General features: G+C 36.7%; 2 protein-coding genes across 2 annotated transcripts; one reads left to right on the top strand and one right to left on the bottom strand.

Annotated features, from left to right (window-relative positions):
- Positions 1 to 286: 286 nt before the first annotated feature.
- Positions 287 to 8667, bottom strand: LOC144449185 (sulfotransferase 1C2A-like). The gene is made up of 7 exons (XM_078139687.1): positions 8506 to 8667; positions 6559 to 6682; positions 5347 to 5551; positions 3800 to 3929; positions 2926 to 3020; positions 2279 to 2453; positions 287 to 1033 (listed from the first exon to the last, which is right to left on the bottom strand). Exons 1-7 carry the CDS (start codon positions 8663 to 8665, stop codon positions 927 to 929), a joined length of 996 nt encoding a protein of 331 aa, XP_077995813.1. The 5' UTR covers positions 8666 to 8667; the 3' UTR covers positions 287 to 926.
- Positions 8668 to 11593: 2926 nt separating this feature from the next.
- LOC144449479 (uncharacterized) lies at positions 11594 to 15540 on the top strand. The gene is made up of 3 exons (XM_078140018.1): positions 11594 to 11870; positions 13491 to 13631; positions 14237 to 15540. Exons 1-3 carry the CDS (start codon positions 11692 to 11694, stop codon positions 14472 to 14474), a joined length of 558 nt encoding a protein of 185 aa, XP_077996144.1. The 5' UTR covers positions 11594 to 11691; the 3' UTR covers positions 14475 to 15540.
- The last annotated feature ends 518 nt before the right edge of the window (positions 15541 to 16058 follow it).

Raw genomic sequence — 16058 nt, forward strand, 5'->3', positions numbered from 1 at the left:
TGCACATTCATGCCAAATTCAGTATTTATTCCTTTGGCAAACTTTACTTCGTGTCAATACCTATTAATCTCTTTTGTATTGTCATTTGATCTAGTATAAAAACACAATTCAACAGGAAATAAGCTCACTCCTATAGTTGGAGGGTTAATGAACAACCAACGTTTCTATCTCCGGTTGTTTTCCTTTTCACGACCCCAAATAGTGAGTTAATTACATTAATTATGTAATACTTACACAAGCCCTCTTTTGCCCACCCCCCCCCCCCCCCCACACACACACACACCATTCCTGGCTCCATATTTGGATAGCTTAGGCCTAAAAAAATAATCGTTTGGTTCCGGTTACCCGACCCCACCTAGATTTTCACTGCCGACCCTGAACTTTTTTTACGTATTCGAGGAAAAAAATAAAATCGCAAAAATAGAAATAGTGGATGCGAAAACTGCCATCATTCTAAAACTGTTCTTCCAATATGTAATGGCTTTACATCTGATGGGATGAAATAAACAAAACAGAGACGATTTGGAAAACAATGGAAAACATGAACTAGACACGTCACTCACACATGAAAAAAAATGAATAAAAAATCTACCTACCCCACCTCAAAATTGAATGTAATTGGAAGCGCACAATTGTTTACGCCTTATACAGTATGGGCGCTGCATTTAGTTAAAAGGACACAAGCTGAGCTTGGGCGTAATTGTTGCTGCATATTTAAAAGGTACTCGCAGTATTACACTTACTGAAGCATACTTTAACCACCACTTGCATTTCACTGAATTCAACCTAATATTCAAATATAACCTAGAAACGAGTCTGGGAGTCCTTCATTGTCAGAGATCAGCTTGGCTGATATAGACAGACTACACTGCCAAGTGCAACGCCATGTCATGTCATAACAAGTTCTCTTTAACATAAACACGTGGTCACCACTCGAAATTCAAACCAGTGCCTTTCAACCTTTCTTCATACATTTTCTCGATTTCCCTGTTCTGTGCCACAGTATAGTGGTTCGCCCAATCACCAATAATACCTATAAGACAATAGAACATTTTCATGTTGATAGAAAAATGCAAATTTGACTGATTGTATAAGTGTATTACTTGATAAACAATGCGGTGAACACATCTTTTTACTTCTCGTTTGGAAACACGACTGATATAAAAAACAAAACAAAAGAAAAAGTAATGTTTTCACAAGTTTTGTGTGGCTTATTCAAAATTTCTATATAAAGGTATGTATTCTGAGTGAAACATTAAGTGAAACATTCCCACGTGTTGAAAACAATAACGCCACATCAAATTTCTAACACCCCAGTAGATTATGACATGAACGTTCTTAATCAAACTTATTGAGGATCAACTTACTGCGGATTTCAAAATACCGTTCGGCAGTTCTGTTTGACAGCCACGAACAAACAATGAAGAAACTTTCACACACCCACACTTCAACAGCAAGAGTGCAACTTATTACTACATTTAGCCTGGATGAAATAAACCATTTAAACCAATACACTGCAACAAGACGCAGACACGCGGGCGCCAACGTTTTGACTTCTGTATTTGATGTCTGCATGGTGGAATGTTAGTTGATTTCATTTAGACAAAAATGTTGCTAGAAGCTGTATTCATATCCCAAAATGTAGCATGTGTGGTTTTTTATTTGTTTCTGGGCGATTTTATTAAACAAAGCCGCTGGACGGTATTTTAAAACCAGCTGTAAACAATATTGGAACGCGCGTCATTAATCCCACGTTTGTGTAACACTAAGCAATTGCAATTTTATATGTTTTGAGCATTACTAACAGTGAGGATATTGGTCAAAATGTCAAAATTTACTTTATTTTTCTTCGTTCAGCTAAGGAAAATACGAGTGACCTAAGGGGCCCTTACCAATATGAGTCGCTAGACGAGTAGTGACAACCCTTATGTCACGATTATTTTCCAGCTGAATGAAGAACAATATTGGGGAATAATAATAATTATACCATCGCGCGTATAAAAGAAATTGGGAAAATTTATGGCAATTTTGAACGTTTTGTCTAAAATTTCAAACACAGCAGAACCAATGACGTAGGCACGCGTTCTCGTGACACAGACATCCATTGTCGTGACGTAGAACAACCAGACTATATACCGCATTTTTGTTGAACTTGGCTCGTGCATGGTATTAAATCATAGTTACACTTAAATGGGCTTTGGAGTACACATAATAACTAGGCATGCATTATTAACAGTCAAATAACTTCTTTTCAACAATTACGTTTGACAGCACTTACCTTTTCTAATGAAAGTAGTTTCATCTGCATCAGTGTGTCCTTTAGGGCCAAGATTTACAGCTGGGTTTGATTTCATCTTTGTGAATGAAGAATAATCGATAATCTTGTCCTCCAAGTCGCTGGTCAACTCGATGTCAAGGAAAGCTGCAATCTTTCTTAGAGGTTCTCTTTGGTCCTGAGATATATACAACATCATATAATTAAAATCTATCAGACAATCTCCAGACCTGTCAAGGCTGTACAAACGTCTCACTAATTGGGAATATTTCTTATCACAAACACAATTTCAGATTTTAAAAAATTGCATATGTTTTACCAACTAAATTTCCTTAGGAGATCAAACATAATTTATCGGGTAGTACTGATTTGTGTGTGTGTGTGTGTGTGTGTGTGTGTGTGTGTGTGTGTGTGTGTGTGTGTGTGTATGTGTGTGTGTGTGTATGTGTTTATGTATGTATGTATGTATGTATGTATGTGTGTGTGTGTGTGTGTATGTATGTATGTATGTATGTATGTATGTATGTATGTGTGTGTGTGTGTGTGTGTGTGTGTGTGTGTGTGTGTGTGTGTGTGTGTGTGTGTGTGTTTGCAATAGGAGTACTAAATAAAGCGGTCTTACGGAGTGATGTTACAATTAAAACACTTACTTTCTTAACGTCTTCATATTTGAGAAATAACACATTGTCGTCATCTTTATGTTCCCACCATCCTAGAACGTGATCAAACCAACTCCCGAAGTTGACTGCAATGATACAAAATATATTTTGTGATTATCAGTGTTAGCAGTGACTGACGCATCCTATCATGCATTGGCTAATATTTGTAAAATTCTAAATGATGTCCAAAGCCATGTGTCATAAAATTATGACATGTTCAATAAAAGTGTAAAACCCTGGACGTTGACATTAGGTTGACCATTGTCAAATTGTTTTCACTCTGAAGAATTTGAATTCTTTGTAAAAATGCCATTAAAAATAACTTTTATTGCATTTGCTTATTTCGTATGTTTAAATTTTTCATCAATTAACCAAAGATATATTCACTACAATGTAAATTGGTTAATTACTGATAAACAGACATTTTATCTGTTGATTGTTGATTAGTGGTCAATATTATCTGTAGGTATTGTAGTGACAAGATGAAATCGAAAGCTAGGTTTTGAATCGGTCACCATGTTAAAACTGTTCTAGTGTAACTGGGGTATCATTTTTCGATCAGACAACAACAATATATTCACTGGAATTGTTAAGATACCAATAATTAGACATTGTACTGTCAATAAGCAGTACAGAAAAGGGGTTGAAATCGTGACCACCGTTGAGGGCGCTGATTTTGTGGTGTGGACCCAAAACATCAATTTGATTTGATTTTTCATGTATACAGCTACAAAAAATACGTTTACGCACAGGTGATGTAATACTGTCCACAATGTACATTAATGAAGGGTAAGTTATTTTACCCAACAAAACATTTGAAAATACGTTCCATTTACAGCTGGTGTAGCTTTAAAGATCTACAAACCTTTTCCCTTGATGTACAATTTATAGAAATCGTTCCAGGTACCAGGAAAGTGTAACGGCCAGAAGAGATTCTTATGATGATGGAAATACGAAACAGCCACGTCTTTTGGATTTCTTGATATGTAAATAATCTGATATGGAATAAAAAAAAACATGTATGATTAGAATGATATACCATACACGGGCCAGGTTCAACAAAAAATGTGGAATATATACAATGGTCGTTCTACGTCACGACGACGCGCGTCTATGTCACCAGAACGCGTGTCTACGTCATTGGCTCTGCTGTATTCGAAATCTAAGTCAAAACGTTTAAAATTGCCCATTACTTATCCCGATTTTTGTTATATTACTGGCGATGGTATAATTATATTATTCCCCGATATTGTTCGTCATTCAAAGGAAAAATACTCGTGAGCCTAAGGGTTGTCACTACTCATCTAGCGACGCGTATTGACAAGGGCCCCTTAGGTCACTCGAATTTTCCTTGGTTGAACGATGAAAAATATTGGGGAATAATATCTGACCTAAGGGGGCTTTATCATTACGAGTCGCTAGACGAGTAGTGACAATTCTTAGCTGTACGTCACGATTATTTTCGGAGTGGATCAAGGGAAGGGAACAGGCATTATCGAATTGCAACTTTGTTCAGGTCAGAGCAGAAAGGGAAAATAGGTAGGAAATATAGACTTAAGTACATTCTAGCGAACTTGAAGGGTATATTTCGTTTTAAATACATATTAAGTAATCATTCTAATATTGGAGAGGTTTTAATTTGATCAGGTTTTTAGAATTGGATAATTTTAGGGTATAGAGAAAAATGTCAAGGGGCTAGGAGCTGTGAGGAGTGTTTAGTACAGTATCAAGTGTTTGGGGACTATTTCATATGTCAGTTGTGAGAGAACTTTAAATTTAGCATCAATTTAAAACAACTTTGACCAAAAAAAAACAAAGAACAAAGTGCTAAACGTATTACAGTTCTTTTCCCCAGAAGCGAGCCAAAGCTATTAAATGAACTATCAAGATCAGTGAGCCTGATCACAAGGTTTCCTTTTGAGATAGACACACAAACATCGCTTACACTGTGTGGGCTCCTTATTTTGTTAATGGTGTAAACAGTAGCAGCATGCACACTAATATTACTACTGTTACAATAGACACATGATAGACTTGGTAGTACAGTGACCACATAGACGAGACAATTCCACACACTCACAGTGAGGAGTCAATCTCTGCTATCTGTATGGTGTTTATCTTAACACAAAATCTTGTAGTCAGTCTCATTACATAAACTTGATATCACATCAGATGACTACGACTCGCTTCTTGGTAATCCACTGTAACAAATGCATTTTGCGATCATTTCGTAAAACCAAGAATCAAAAATGAGATCACAGATTCCATGGTAAAACATAACTTAGCGTCATGTCGAAACGACTGTAGGGCGTCACTGCACTGCCATCTGTGTATGTGTCCTTTTCGCTGTCTAACTTCCAACGGGAAACAAAAAAGAGTTATACATGACAAAAGATATAAATATATATTTACCTTGCATTTCTTTTCCAAGGCTTGGGATGGGAAGAAATTATATGGTAAATGTGATTTGATGCACCTTGGCCTTGCTAACTTCTCAATACTGGCAAGTCCATACATGGAATCAAATGCTTCGATTGGCACATCTGGAATATCTTTACCAAGGAATCTCGGTAAGAAAGGTTTCATTTTCTGCAAAGCGTATACTCCCCATTTTACCCTGCAAAAACAAAGTATAACTTCAGACAATATTTAATTTACCTCAGTAGCTAGATCGTTACAGGTAATGTACATAAAACCTAAACATTTCCATCGAATGCACATTAAAAAATAGGTTTAGGGCTTAAATCAGCCATGTCACTCCTCTTCCTCATCCCATCTCCATCTCCAGCCCACTCCACTCCGACAACTCGCGTCTACGTCATTGTTACATACTCGATATATGATATGATATGATATGATATGATATGATATGATATGATATGATATGATATGATATGATATATGATATATATGATATGATATGATATATGATTTGATATATGATATCATATGATTTGATATGACATGATATGATATATGATATATGATATACGATATGATATTTGGTATATGATGATATGATTTGACATGTGATATGCTTTGATATGATATATGATATATGACATGACATGACATGACATGACATGACATGACATGACATGATATGATTTGATATGATGTGATATTATATTATATGTGTGTTATTGTCATATATATATATATTGGTACATATATAATGACATCTGCGTTGATTTTGCGTGCAATGAAAAATTAACAAAAACAATATTCTGTAGAGGACTCCTTACACGAGATTGGTGTGATAACAACTTAAATTAATTCATATTCTGTTCAAAATGTTCCAAATCGCAGTAATTTTTCCCGACTTTTGATAAATTATTCTTGCGGAGGTATGATTGTATCGTTTGCCAACGTTTGTCATCATTCAACTGGAAAAGTCCTAAGACCTAAAGATTTTGTCACTACTCGCCTATCCACAAGGCCCCTTAGGTCACTCTGCTTTACTTGTCAGGGTAAAGAAAATATTGGTGAATAATATCAAAGTACAAAGAAGTTACAGTCACTGTGTACGTGTCAGCAAGATTAAGTTTTAAACTGTCAGTGACAATAATTAGTGTTGAAAATCTGAAATTCATACTTTTGTGTAAACCTAAAATGACTCCTCACCAAAAGAGATTTTCCCCTGTTGCCTCGACAACTGGACTTCTGGTCTGTTGGAATATCGCAGAATTATTTTCTACATCACCACCGTTCATAAGCAGTGAGACCATCTCTATCGTCCATGTTGTACCTGGAAGACAAAACCAAAATAATAAGGCTGCCATATTCTGGATTAATACCAGGATTGTCCAGATCTGCTTAGTATGATCTCGGTAAGATATGTAGTCTCGATTACCCAACCTCACCGCTGATGGCTCACTTCATGGCCGAGCGAGAAAGTCTGGGTATTACAGTGAGCCCGTACTTTATAATCATATGTTTCTCATGGTTTTAGAATTGTCAACATAACATTGATACTGATGCCAAAATATAACAGTGTTGTCTATGAAAAGTATCTACAGTGTATATATCCGTGAATTCTACCCAAAGTGAAGTTCAAGATACAACTCGTGCAGATAAATATAAAGTCATAACGGCACTGTAACTTCCTCAACTTTCTAGGGAGCATACAGTCCCTAGCCTCAGCCAATGTGAGGTACATATAGGATAACAGTTACCTTGAATCCTATCGAGTCCTCGTTTATACAACTGGGTTGACTGGGGCAGTGTACATGGTGCTCAAAGACATAAGCAATTCAAAATCAGATGACAGATTCTTACCATTCGAACATCTTAATCTCAACAACGGCAATGTAATGTGTACAATATAGGGAATACATCTAATGACTGTATCCGTCATTAAAAAAATCAAAGCATTCAACCTATCCGATACAATGAATTGATTAATGACGTAATGAAAACTGAGTTGAGATAAGCCCCGCACTAGTCTAGTCTATTTGTAAATCGTAACACGGATAGTATTGGAACTAGACAAGTTCTGCACATGCTAGACTGAGTTTATAAACTTTTTACTCTCAAGGTGAAAATACTTACATAAAACCTTAATTAAACTATTCTAGTGTAGTATTAAATGTTGATGCATAAATATCCTCTATCATTGTTAGACCAGTTGATTTGCAGAGTAGATAGATATCTTCTACATTTTATATACGTATAATCAATTACGTCATCGGATCGTTTGTTAGTTTTATATCTTCACACCAGGTTTGAATTCAGTCAATTGCACGTGATGGTTATATATGCTTTAGTCAGTAGAATATAACAGTTATTTTATAATCTTCAGCTAAAATTAAGTTCAAAAACCGTAAAAAGTCAGCTTGTGTTCCCTTAAACCTTAGATATTGGCTGTTGTTAAACTAAGTTTTAAATGCAATTTATTGCTGAAATGACCAGTTTGGAAAATCAAGCAAACAGAATTTTACTAAACTACTATGGTTAATTTTTTAGGGTCATTGTATGCGCGGTGCCTGTTTACTTAGTTATCTTATTGTGCGGGATTAATTTTTAACACAAATACGTCAGGTCAACTGGGGACATCACACGATCTAAAGTATTGTGTAAATGTTTATAATTATAACTGGTCATGCGCAGTAGCAAAATGTCGCTACCACACTCAAGAATATAGCTCAACGTATTGGATTGAGGTCAGCTTGTCTGCGTTGGGAAATTGCACAAAAAATGCAAATGAAACTTTCCGTGGATCATCAGCAGGCCATCTACTATTATGTGGTTTATCACGACAATTGCAAAGTGTATGCCGGAGGATGAGATTGGACAAAAACGGTCTACAACGGTAGATTGAGTCTCCGAGACCACTAAAAATAGTTAACGCTTCCGTATTGTATAGCATCATGATAACAGTGATAAATGCATGGTCCCTCTATCACAGTTTTGCAAGAATAACTTGCCGTGGCCTAATAACCAGGTACACAACAAGCCTAATACACGAAGTCTGTACTCCTATCAATTTGGCCGTTTGCGTGTAAAACCCGTGGACACCTGATAAATAGAATGTGATAAACGTATGTAAACCAATTTATTCATGACCCCTACCTGATTTTGGGTAACTCACAACGAAAACATCATCTTCATGGCAGTTGACAATCTCGGGTGCTTCAAGAACACTGCGGTTAAAGAGATTACAGAATTGGACCCCATTCACTTCAAATTCCCTACCCGGTAACAGCTGCTCTTTGGAGATCCCGCCACCCATGTTGTACGTACTCTTATAAAGCTAGTGTATGTAAGACTGACAAACTCGGTGCAGAGTCCCTTTACTTGTAGTCCATCAAAACTATTGCAGAGTGTTGCGAAATCAGTATTTCTCTGTGAGGGCGTATTTTTGGATTCTGTCATTCTTAGGACGACTGAATCCAAAATCATAATAGTGATTTCACAAACTGTATTTTATTTTATTTTCACAAAATCGTTCCTATTAAGTGAGCGTTGATTGAATTTCGAACTAGCTATTCAAAATCTTGCATCATATGTCGTGTTAATTATTAAGTGCCCACTGTGGTCAGTGATACTTTTACGTACCTTGCCTTGTTTTGTTTTTTGCATGATAAACATGTAACGGTGATGATTTACTGGTTTGCACAAGCGGCGTATCTAGTTGTTGTATTAACCGATGGTCAGTTTGACAAAAGTATTGGGCAACTACAAACGTGTAGAACACGATTTCCGTTTATTACAAAATATTACACGCTTTGTCAGCACAACCGAAATGATTGATGGGCTGGCCTTTGCCAAATTGAAAGAAACAAGTCATTGATATTGTGTCATTCTGTGTCTAAAATGCAAAGGAGGAACACAACATATCATGAATTGCTGACATCCGGGAACTTTACTAAAACAGATGCCGGTTCATAGTTTCATTTCTAAGTCATTCAGACTGTTAAAGTATGATTATGATTTGAAAATATCACCAACATGTAACGTGCAATTACTCATTTCAAAACATTTAAAAAAAATTAATGAACTGACCGACCGACCCATCATTTTCAGGAAATACATAGAAATAAATAAAGCCGCCGTAAATGGTGCTATAACATGATATTCACCCTTTTAGTTCCCCGCTTTGGAAACCGGCCATGAACGTTCCCATTTAGGGAGACAAGCTCATTATTACTTCATACTAGCAAGTAACACTGAGCGTTTTCTCGTTTGTCTGCACGTTTTTAAGGTACGCCGTGTCAGGGCGCCCTCACACTTCGGTCAACCGTTTATCGAGCAGCCGGGTGAGGGCGGTGCGAGCAACAAAGCGTATCTTACATACATATACAGTCTACTATTTATGATATTACGTGTACTGACTAGAGATTTGCGATTTGTCGAGCGTTGGAAACAATTACAGTCAATTTGCCTGACACAGAACTATTGAAATATGTACAGGCACAGCTTGAGAAAGAACCCAGACTACGTGAAGGACAAAAAAGAAACAAAAATTCTGTAATCACTTGGTTTTATTTGTGTAAAAAATGTTTAATCAACACGGAGCCGACAGTTTTGAACGAGGGCTAGTCAGGTAAGGCCTAACAAAACAGTGTGCTGTCCCGATTGTGCTGAATTTTAGAACAGGTGGGGTAGATAGATTTTTTAAAAATTTTATCTTGTTTCATATTATATGTGAGTGTCTATCTCTGGTAGTTGTGTTTTCCGTATGGTCTGTGTTATTTTTCTCATTAGATATACAGCCATTACAGATTGGAAGAACTTTATACTATAATTATATTGTCTTCAAGTTGATGTCAGTTTCCGCATCCGCCATATTCTTGCGAGACTTTTATTTTTCTCTCGAATACGTAAAAAAACATTAGGGTCGGCAGTGAAAACTAGGTGGGGTCGGGTAACCGGAACCAGACAACTTTTTGAATTGTATTTTCTTTCCAAAGCATAAGGAAATAAATATAGGGGTACATTAGTACAAACGTCAAAGAGAGCATTATAGATTCAATCTATTTAGTGATATTGTATTATATTTAAATAATTTGTGATCCAAAGATGATCAGTAGATATAAGTATGTCTTGGTTTGGAATGGATACGACACTTTAACATTGTTGCCGTTCGCGTGTGTTTTCATTTTCAACGATCGGAGTTGTCTTACTTTGCCAGTGTTGGCTCGAAACTACACGGTGTATTTTGTGACATCTCTTAACATCTCTTATTGCCTAAGAGTTTGTTTTACTGATCGACTCAACTGTGTATTTTACTTTTTTTTGTTCCTTTCAATCACAAGTAAACACAAGTAATCAAACTATCATGTGTATAGCGATGAAGCGACAGACGCTTGCGCAGATTGAGTATGACGTAGTGATTACCAGTGGTTACCCAGTTCCTTGCGTACAAACTGTTGTGTTTGTTACAATTTCTTGAGCTATGATCCCAGATTTAGTCTTTGATGTTTCATATTATATTTTCAGGTTGTTTTGACTCCAAAAATAAATATCCATTTCCCATTCATGTGGTAATATTGTTTAAGCAAAACTGAGCCGATGAAAAACAAACCCAGTTTTTTTTACATATTCGAGAAAAAAATTTAGAAAATCGTGATAATTGTGAAGTCTCGCAATAAATAGTTGATTCGGAAACTGACATCAACTGAAAAAGACAATATAAAACCGTTCTTTAAATCTGTAATAGCTGTACATCTGGAGAAGAAGCCAATAACGCATGCGCAGAGACCATATGAAAACACGAACAGAAAAACATAACTACCCGAACTAGATACTCACATATGAAAAAAATTAAAATATAAAATAAAAAAATCTACCTACCCACCTATTTTAAAACTGAATGTAATCGGAACCCCACAATTTTTTTTACGCCTGAGGCACAGCAGCCCTTCTTAATTTCCTATCTTTCCTTGGAAGCATAACATTCATTGGTGTTAAATTAAGCTTGCCTTAGTAAGCAAACGGTAGCGATGACTTATAGCGATGAGGCTCAAACCTGCAACCTGTTGATCTAAAGTCACGACTTTATGTTGAACTTTGAACATGGTACTTTTTAAAACCGTGATTTCACTGTCGTGCCGAAGACACCGGAGTGCCCTACTGGCATGATGTCACATGATCAAGTTCAAAGTTCAAAAGGTCACATTGGACCACCTGACCATTTTCAGCCCTGTGTACGTCGCCTCGCGCCTTCACCCATGATAGTCAAACTGTCTCTACCTTGATAGTAACACGAATATTGATACCGTCTTTCTTAATCCATGCCATTTCGTAAGGAAAAATATGTCTATTATTACACCAAAGAATGTTTATTACGCTGGTTTATTTGCCATCTCGATTTTTATCGTAGTTAAAACTGGCACCGTACGCATTGAGGAAGAAACGGTGATTGCTGCACCACTTGTGGACGTCCATCGTGTTCTGGCAGATCCTCGAAAGTTACTCTCTTTCCACGGTGTGATGTAAGTAACCGAACTTTCTAGCTTTCCAGGTGCAGTCAACGAAGCCGCTATTCTTGCAAAAAGCTGTTCTTGCGTAGTTTTTCTGTGGGCGGGCAATTTGCGCCGATCAGTAGCGGGAGGGGAGCAAACCATGAAGTAATTGCGACAGGGAAGTGCTGATTTTGATACAGTGAGAGGGGTAAACATGGAATTTTTGGGACACATTGTGTACGTCAAAATTAATTGTTGGTATAGTGGAAAGCACAAACGTTTATCTGGTGGGGAGTGGGTAAATCATTCACAATATTGGGTGGGCAGTGAGCTGGCGGGCAAGTTGAAGTCCAGTGGGTGGGGAGGAAGGCATGTATCCTTCACTAACAGTGGAGACGGCACATAAGAACAGCTAAACGCCCTCCCACTGTTTTTGTTGGATTTTTTGGGGGAGGGTCTACTAAAAACATCATTTTTGGTTTGAAACAGCATACCATATAATAAATGAAAACCACAAATCTGACCGTTGGCAGCACCTGACTTTCATTGCATTGCATTGCATTGTGAATTATTATAGAAGTTGGTCCAAAGTTGTGTGAGATTTCAAAACAGTGACATTCTCTCATATGAATTGTCCACCCAAGCAGCACAATCTACAGCCGATGATTCTTGTAGGTACAGACCGTTAGACACGGTTCAAGTGGTCTTCCTTTAACCTTGGCAACAATCCAAACACAGTGCTATTTAGTTACGACAAATGCAAAAATCGATTCATTGATGACGTAAACGTCTTTTCATCGACGATTTCCCGCTGAAAGCACTCACACTTAAATAATAGTAGTTGCATGTCTTTCAACGACAAAAGCTAATTGTAAAATGTTATGTGTATTTGCAGTGTGTGCAACGTATAACCGCGTCCTGGATTCCATTCAAATGTAAAACCATTCCTCATGTTCGTGTGACAGTTCGACAACTCACTGTGTTACAATGTAACGCCATTGATATTCTTTCTCTCAGTGGATTCCCCAGTATTATTTCCTATAGTGTTGTATTGTAATGATCCCATCCCACCCCAGCAGTTTCCCTGTCGGTCCTCACGATCAACAGTCACCGCGGCCGACGTACGTATACGTAGTATAGTTCCGCCGATCAAAGCTGAAGCAGACATGTACGTATGGACTCGGGAGAGCACATTCGTGTCGGGTTGAATTTATCCACGTGTTGATATGTAATCCATATTTATCAATTTATATAGATATATTGTAAAATTCTTCAAATCGTACAGAAATAACGTCTCTAACATCAAAACAAACACTGAGAAATTGGACCAGACGGACGGACGTGGCTAGTATCTAGTTGCAGGGCCTGGCTTTCTCTCATAACCATGTGCTGGGGTCACGACCTTGATTGCCGACGTCAATATTGTCCAATCATGTATAATACCATGAACACATCGCGATATTTCATTTGTTGGTTTCCTAAACTGTATACTTCGAATACCATGATTCGTTACAAAATTCGTCTAAGGTTTCCTGTATTAAGTGATATCACAACAAGGGAAACCATACAAGTTTTCTTCCAGACCAGTTGCTAAAATCATGTAAATGACAACACGAAACTCACGTAATTTTCACATTCTTGTCAAAACAGAATGGAACTCGATGGAGAAGTTGTGAAAGAAGAAAGAGATGGATACACAACACTGAAATACACCGTTCTTGAAACCGTCCCAGTTTTTCTCTCTTACTTTACCTTTCAACAACATCTACAAGTAGAATCTGTGATAACCGGGTATGTTTTTTTTATTATCTCTCTTGTGGTTAGCAGATAAATTTACTTGCTAAATGAAATAAATATTTCATATGCTTCAACATTTGTCGCAATGAGAGAGAGAGAGAGAGAGAGAGAGAGAGAGAGAGAGAGAGAGAGAGAGAGAGAGAGAGAGAGAGAGAGAGAGAGAGAGAGAGAGAGACACTGCGCGCGCGCGCACGCGTGTGCGTGTGTGTTCATTTTGTGTCAGACATTATTCAGTGGGTCCCTGTTAATTAGTACATAACAGTTCGTTGTCAACAGTTTTATCGACGACACTGGCTGGATGCTGTGAGCGAATAAACCTTTAGTGCAATTACTGATAAACATTCCCGCTGTATCATGTATATGATACAGTATGTTTAGGCAATTTTTTCTAAATTTTTTTGAAACATTCAACTAATTACCGAGATGTGGTGAACTAACATAATGAAAGAGGACGAAACACACACACCACATACATACATACATACATACATACATACATACATACATACATACATACATACATACATACATACATACATACATACATACATACATACATACATACATTTATGATTATTCATTTCTTTTTCTTTCATTAGGAATAGTATCACAAGTAACTTAACAATAGTGTCTCCATTGTGTGGCGAGTTCCCTGGACATGGTAAATTTACCCTAACAGACAAGAAACAAGATGGCAAGAATGTCACACATGTTCATGACGTTTTAGAATTAGAATTACTCTACGTTTTTCACTTTATTGCCAAACGTGTAGGAGATGATGCACACGCTACTTTACTGAGAAATCTCAAAGAGTACATGGAAAATAAAAGAGAATAAAAATATAGCATGGTAAAACTTTTTGTATAATTTACAGTATGTAAATAATCTAATCTCCAGGAGTGTCTTATTTATATATGTTGTATACCTAACTACCAGTAAATGCTTTGTGTGCACTCTAACCATTTAGTCTAGTACTATCCATGCATTGATCTCAAGATCTCTCTTTATGTCTAGCTCAATGAGGTCCTGAGGCGATATTTGAAATTCAACTGAAACCACCCATACAGTCATTAACATATCATGTCTTTTGTTAATCTATCGTAGAATTCTATCCAATAGTATAACAAGTTAGTATTTATTGGTGCAGTTACATAATGTCCAAATAGGGTATATTTGTGAGCTCGGGATGCTACTTATATTTTGTTTACATCATTTGAGCAGTTGGGAGTTTACTCATTTGCATGAATAACGTTTGATTCGTGCTTTTTCATTGAGCTAAACGCCGAGATGATTTGATAGCACATGTAGTTTTTAGTTTGCAGTGAGAATTTCTCAGTAGCAATTATGCCGTAGGGGTTCCCAATAGAAGTTTAGTATTCTACTGGTGTGACGTCATATTTCGTTTTAGTGCAACAATATGAACCTTAACACGTTATAGATAAACATGATGTCTGGAGTATTCAATGCAAGTTTGTAATCTGTATATCGTTTCAGTTGATCAGTTTTGTATGTCTTAAATCCATGAAGGAATTATTGTGATGACGCAGCGAAATTCTTTAGTCTTATAGTTTTTTGTGTATACCAGTTTGTGTTCTCTATGATGGTCCATTCCTGTGTATGGTTTCTATACTTCGATCAGAAAACAAAGGAGAACGTACATTACATCATCTTTGAACTTTTAGACTTAGTCTAACAAACTACTTAAATTGGCATAGGAAAGAGATTTGATTTAAAGGACCCCTGATTTGTCATCAGTTTTACACCAGCTAACAGTGATGTACTTAATTGTCTATATTTAATGCAGCATGCAACTGAGATGTTATGCAATCATATCATATATTTTATTTGAATAGCTATTCCACTGTTTTATTTTGATCTTAATTTTGTTTGGATTGAATTTCATGAAAGAACCTTTTTCCCCATTTATACATATTCTATTCCGTAAGACTGTGTTATATTGAGAGTGTACCATTTCTTTTGAAAATAAAATATTTCTTTTTTCAAGTTATCTGCATATAGTCTGTAAGGTACGCCGTGACAGGTCGCCCTCATAGTCCAAACTTGAATATCGTTTGTTTATTTGTGTGTATTTGTGTATGTTGTATCCTACTATGTATTGTAGCCATGCATCAATGAGCGAATTTATACACAGACAAGGAAAGTGATTTGTGTTAGTTTGACAGTGTAATGAGGCGAATACTTTGTGGCACCTTCAAATAATGCGTGACGAGAAAACTATTTATTCAAGTAACAATTTGAAATTACATCCAAACAATCAAGACCATGCCAGATTGGAGAGTTGATCAAATGAAGGTGATGAGATCTAATATGTGACTCGGAAATAAACTTTTGCTGTTGATTAAAAACTTTCAAAGCCATTGTCAGTTGATGTATAAAGTAGGTCAGAGGTCACATAACAGA

The sequence above is a fragment of the Glandiceps talaboti genome, chromosome 18, assembly GCF_964340395.1.
Source record: "Glandiceps talaboti chromosome 18, keGlaTala1.1, whole genome shotgun sequence".
Lineage (NCBI taxonomy): Eukaryota > Metazoa > Hemichordata > Enteropneusta > Spengelidae > Glandiceps > Glandiceps talaboti.

Coding starts and splice junctions, on each gene's coding strand:
- LOC144449185 (XM_078139687.1), bottom strand. CDS start 8,665: ATGGGTGGCGGGATCTCCAAAGAGCAGCTGTTACCGGGTAGGGAATTT. Junction 6,683..8,505: donor TGTGAGTTACCCAAAATCAG/GTAGGGGTCATG, acceptor TTTGTCTTCCAG/GTACAACATGGACGATAGAG. Junction 5,552..6,558: donor ACAGGGGAAAATCTCTTTTG/GTGAGGAGTCAT, acceptor TTGTTTTTGCAG/GGTAAAATGGGGAGTATACG.
- LOC144449479 (XM_078140018.1), top strand. CDS start 11,692: ATGTCTATTATTACACCAAAGAATGTTTATTACGCTGGTTTATTTGCC. Junction 11,871..13,490: donor CTCTCTTTCCACGGTGTGAT/GTAAGTAACCGA, acceptor TTGTCAAAACAG/AATGGAACTCGATGGAGAAG. Junction 13,632..14,236: donor GTAGAATCTGTGATAACCGG/GTATGTTTTTTT, acceptor TTCTTTCATTAG/GAATAGTATCACAAGTAACT.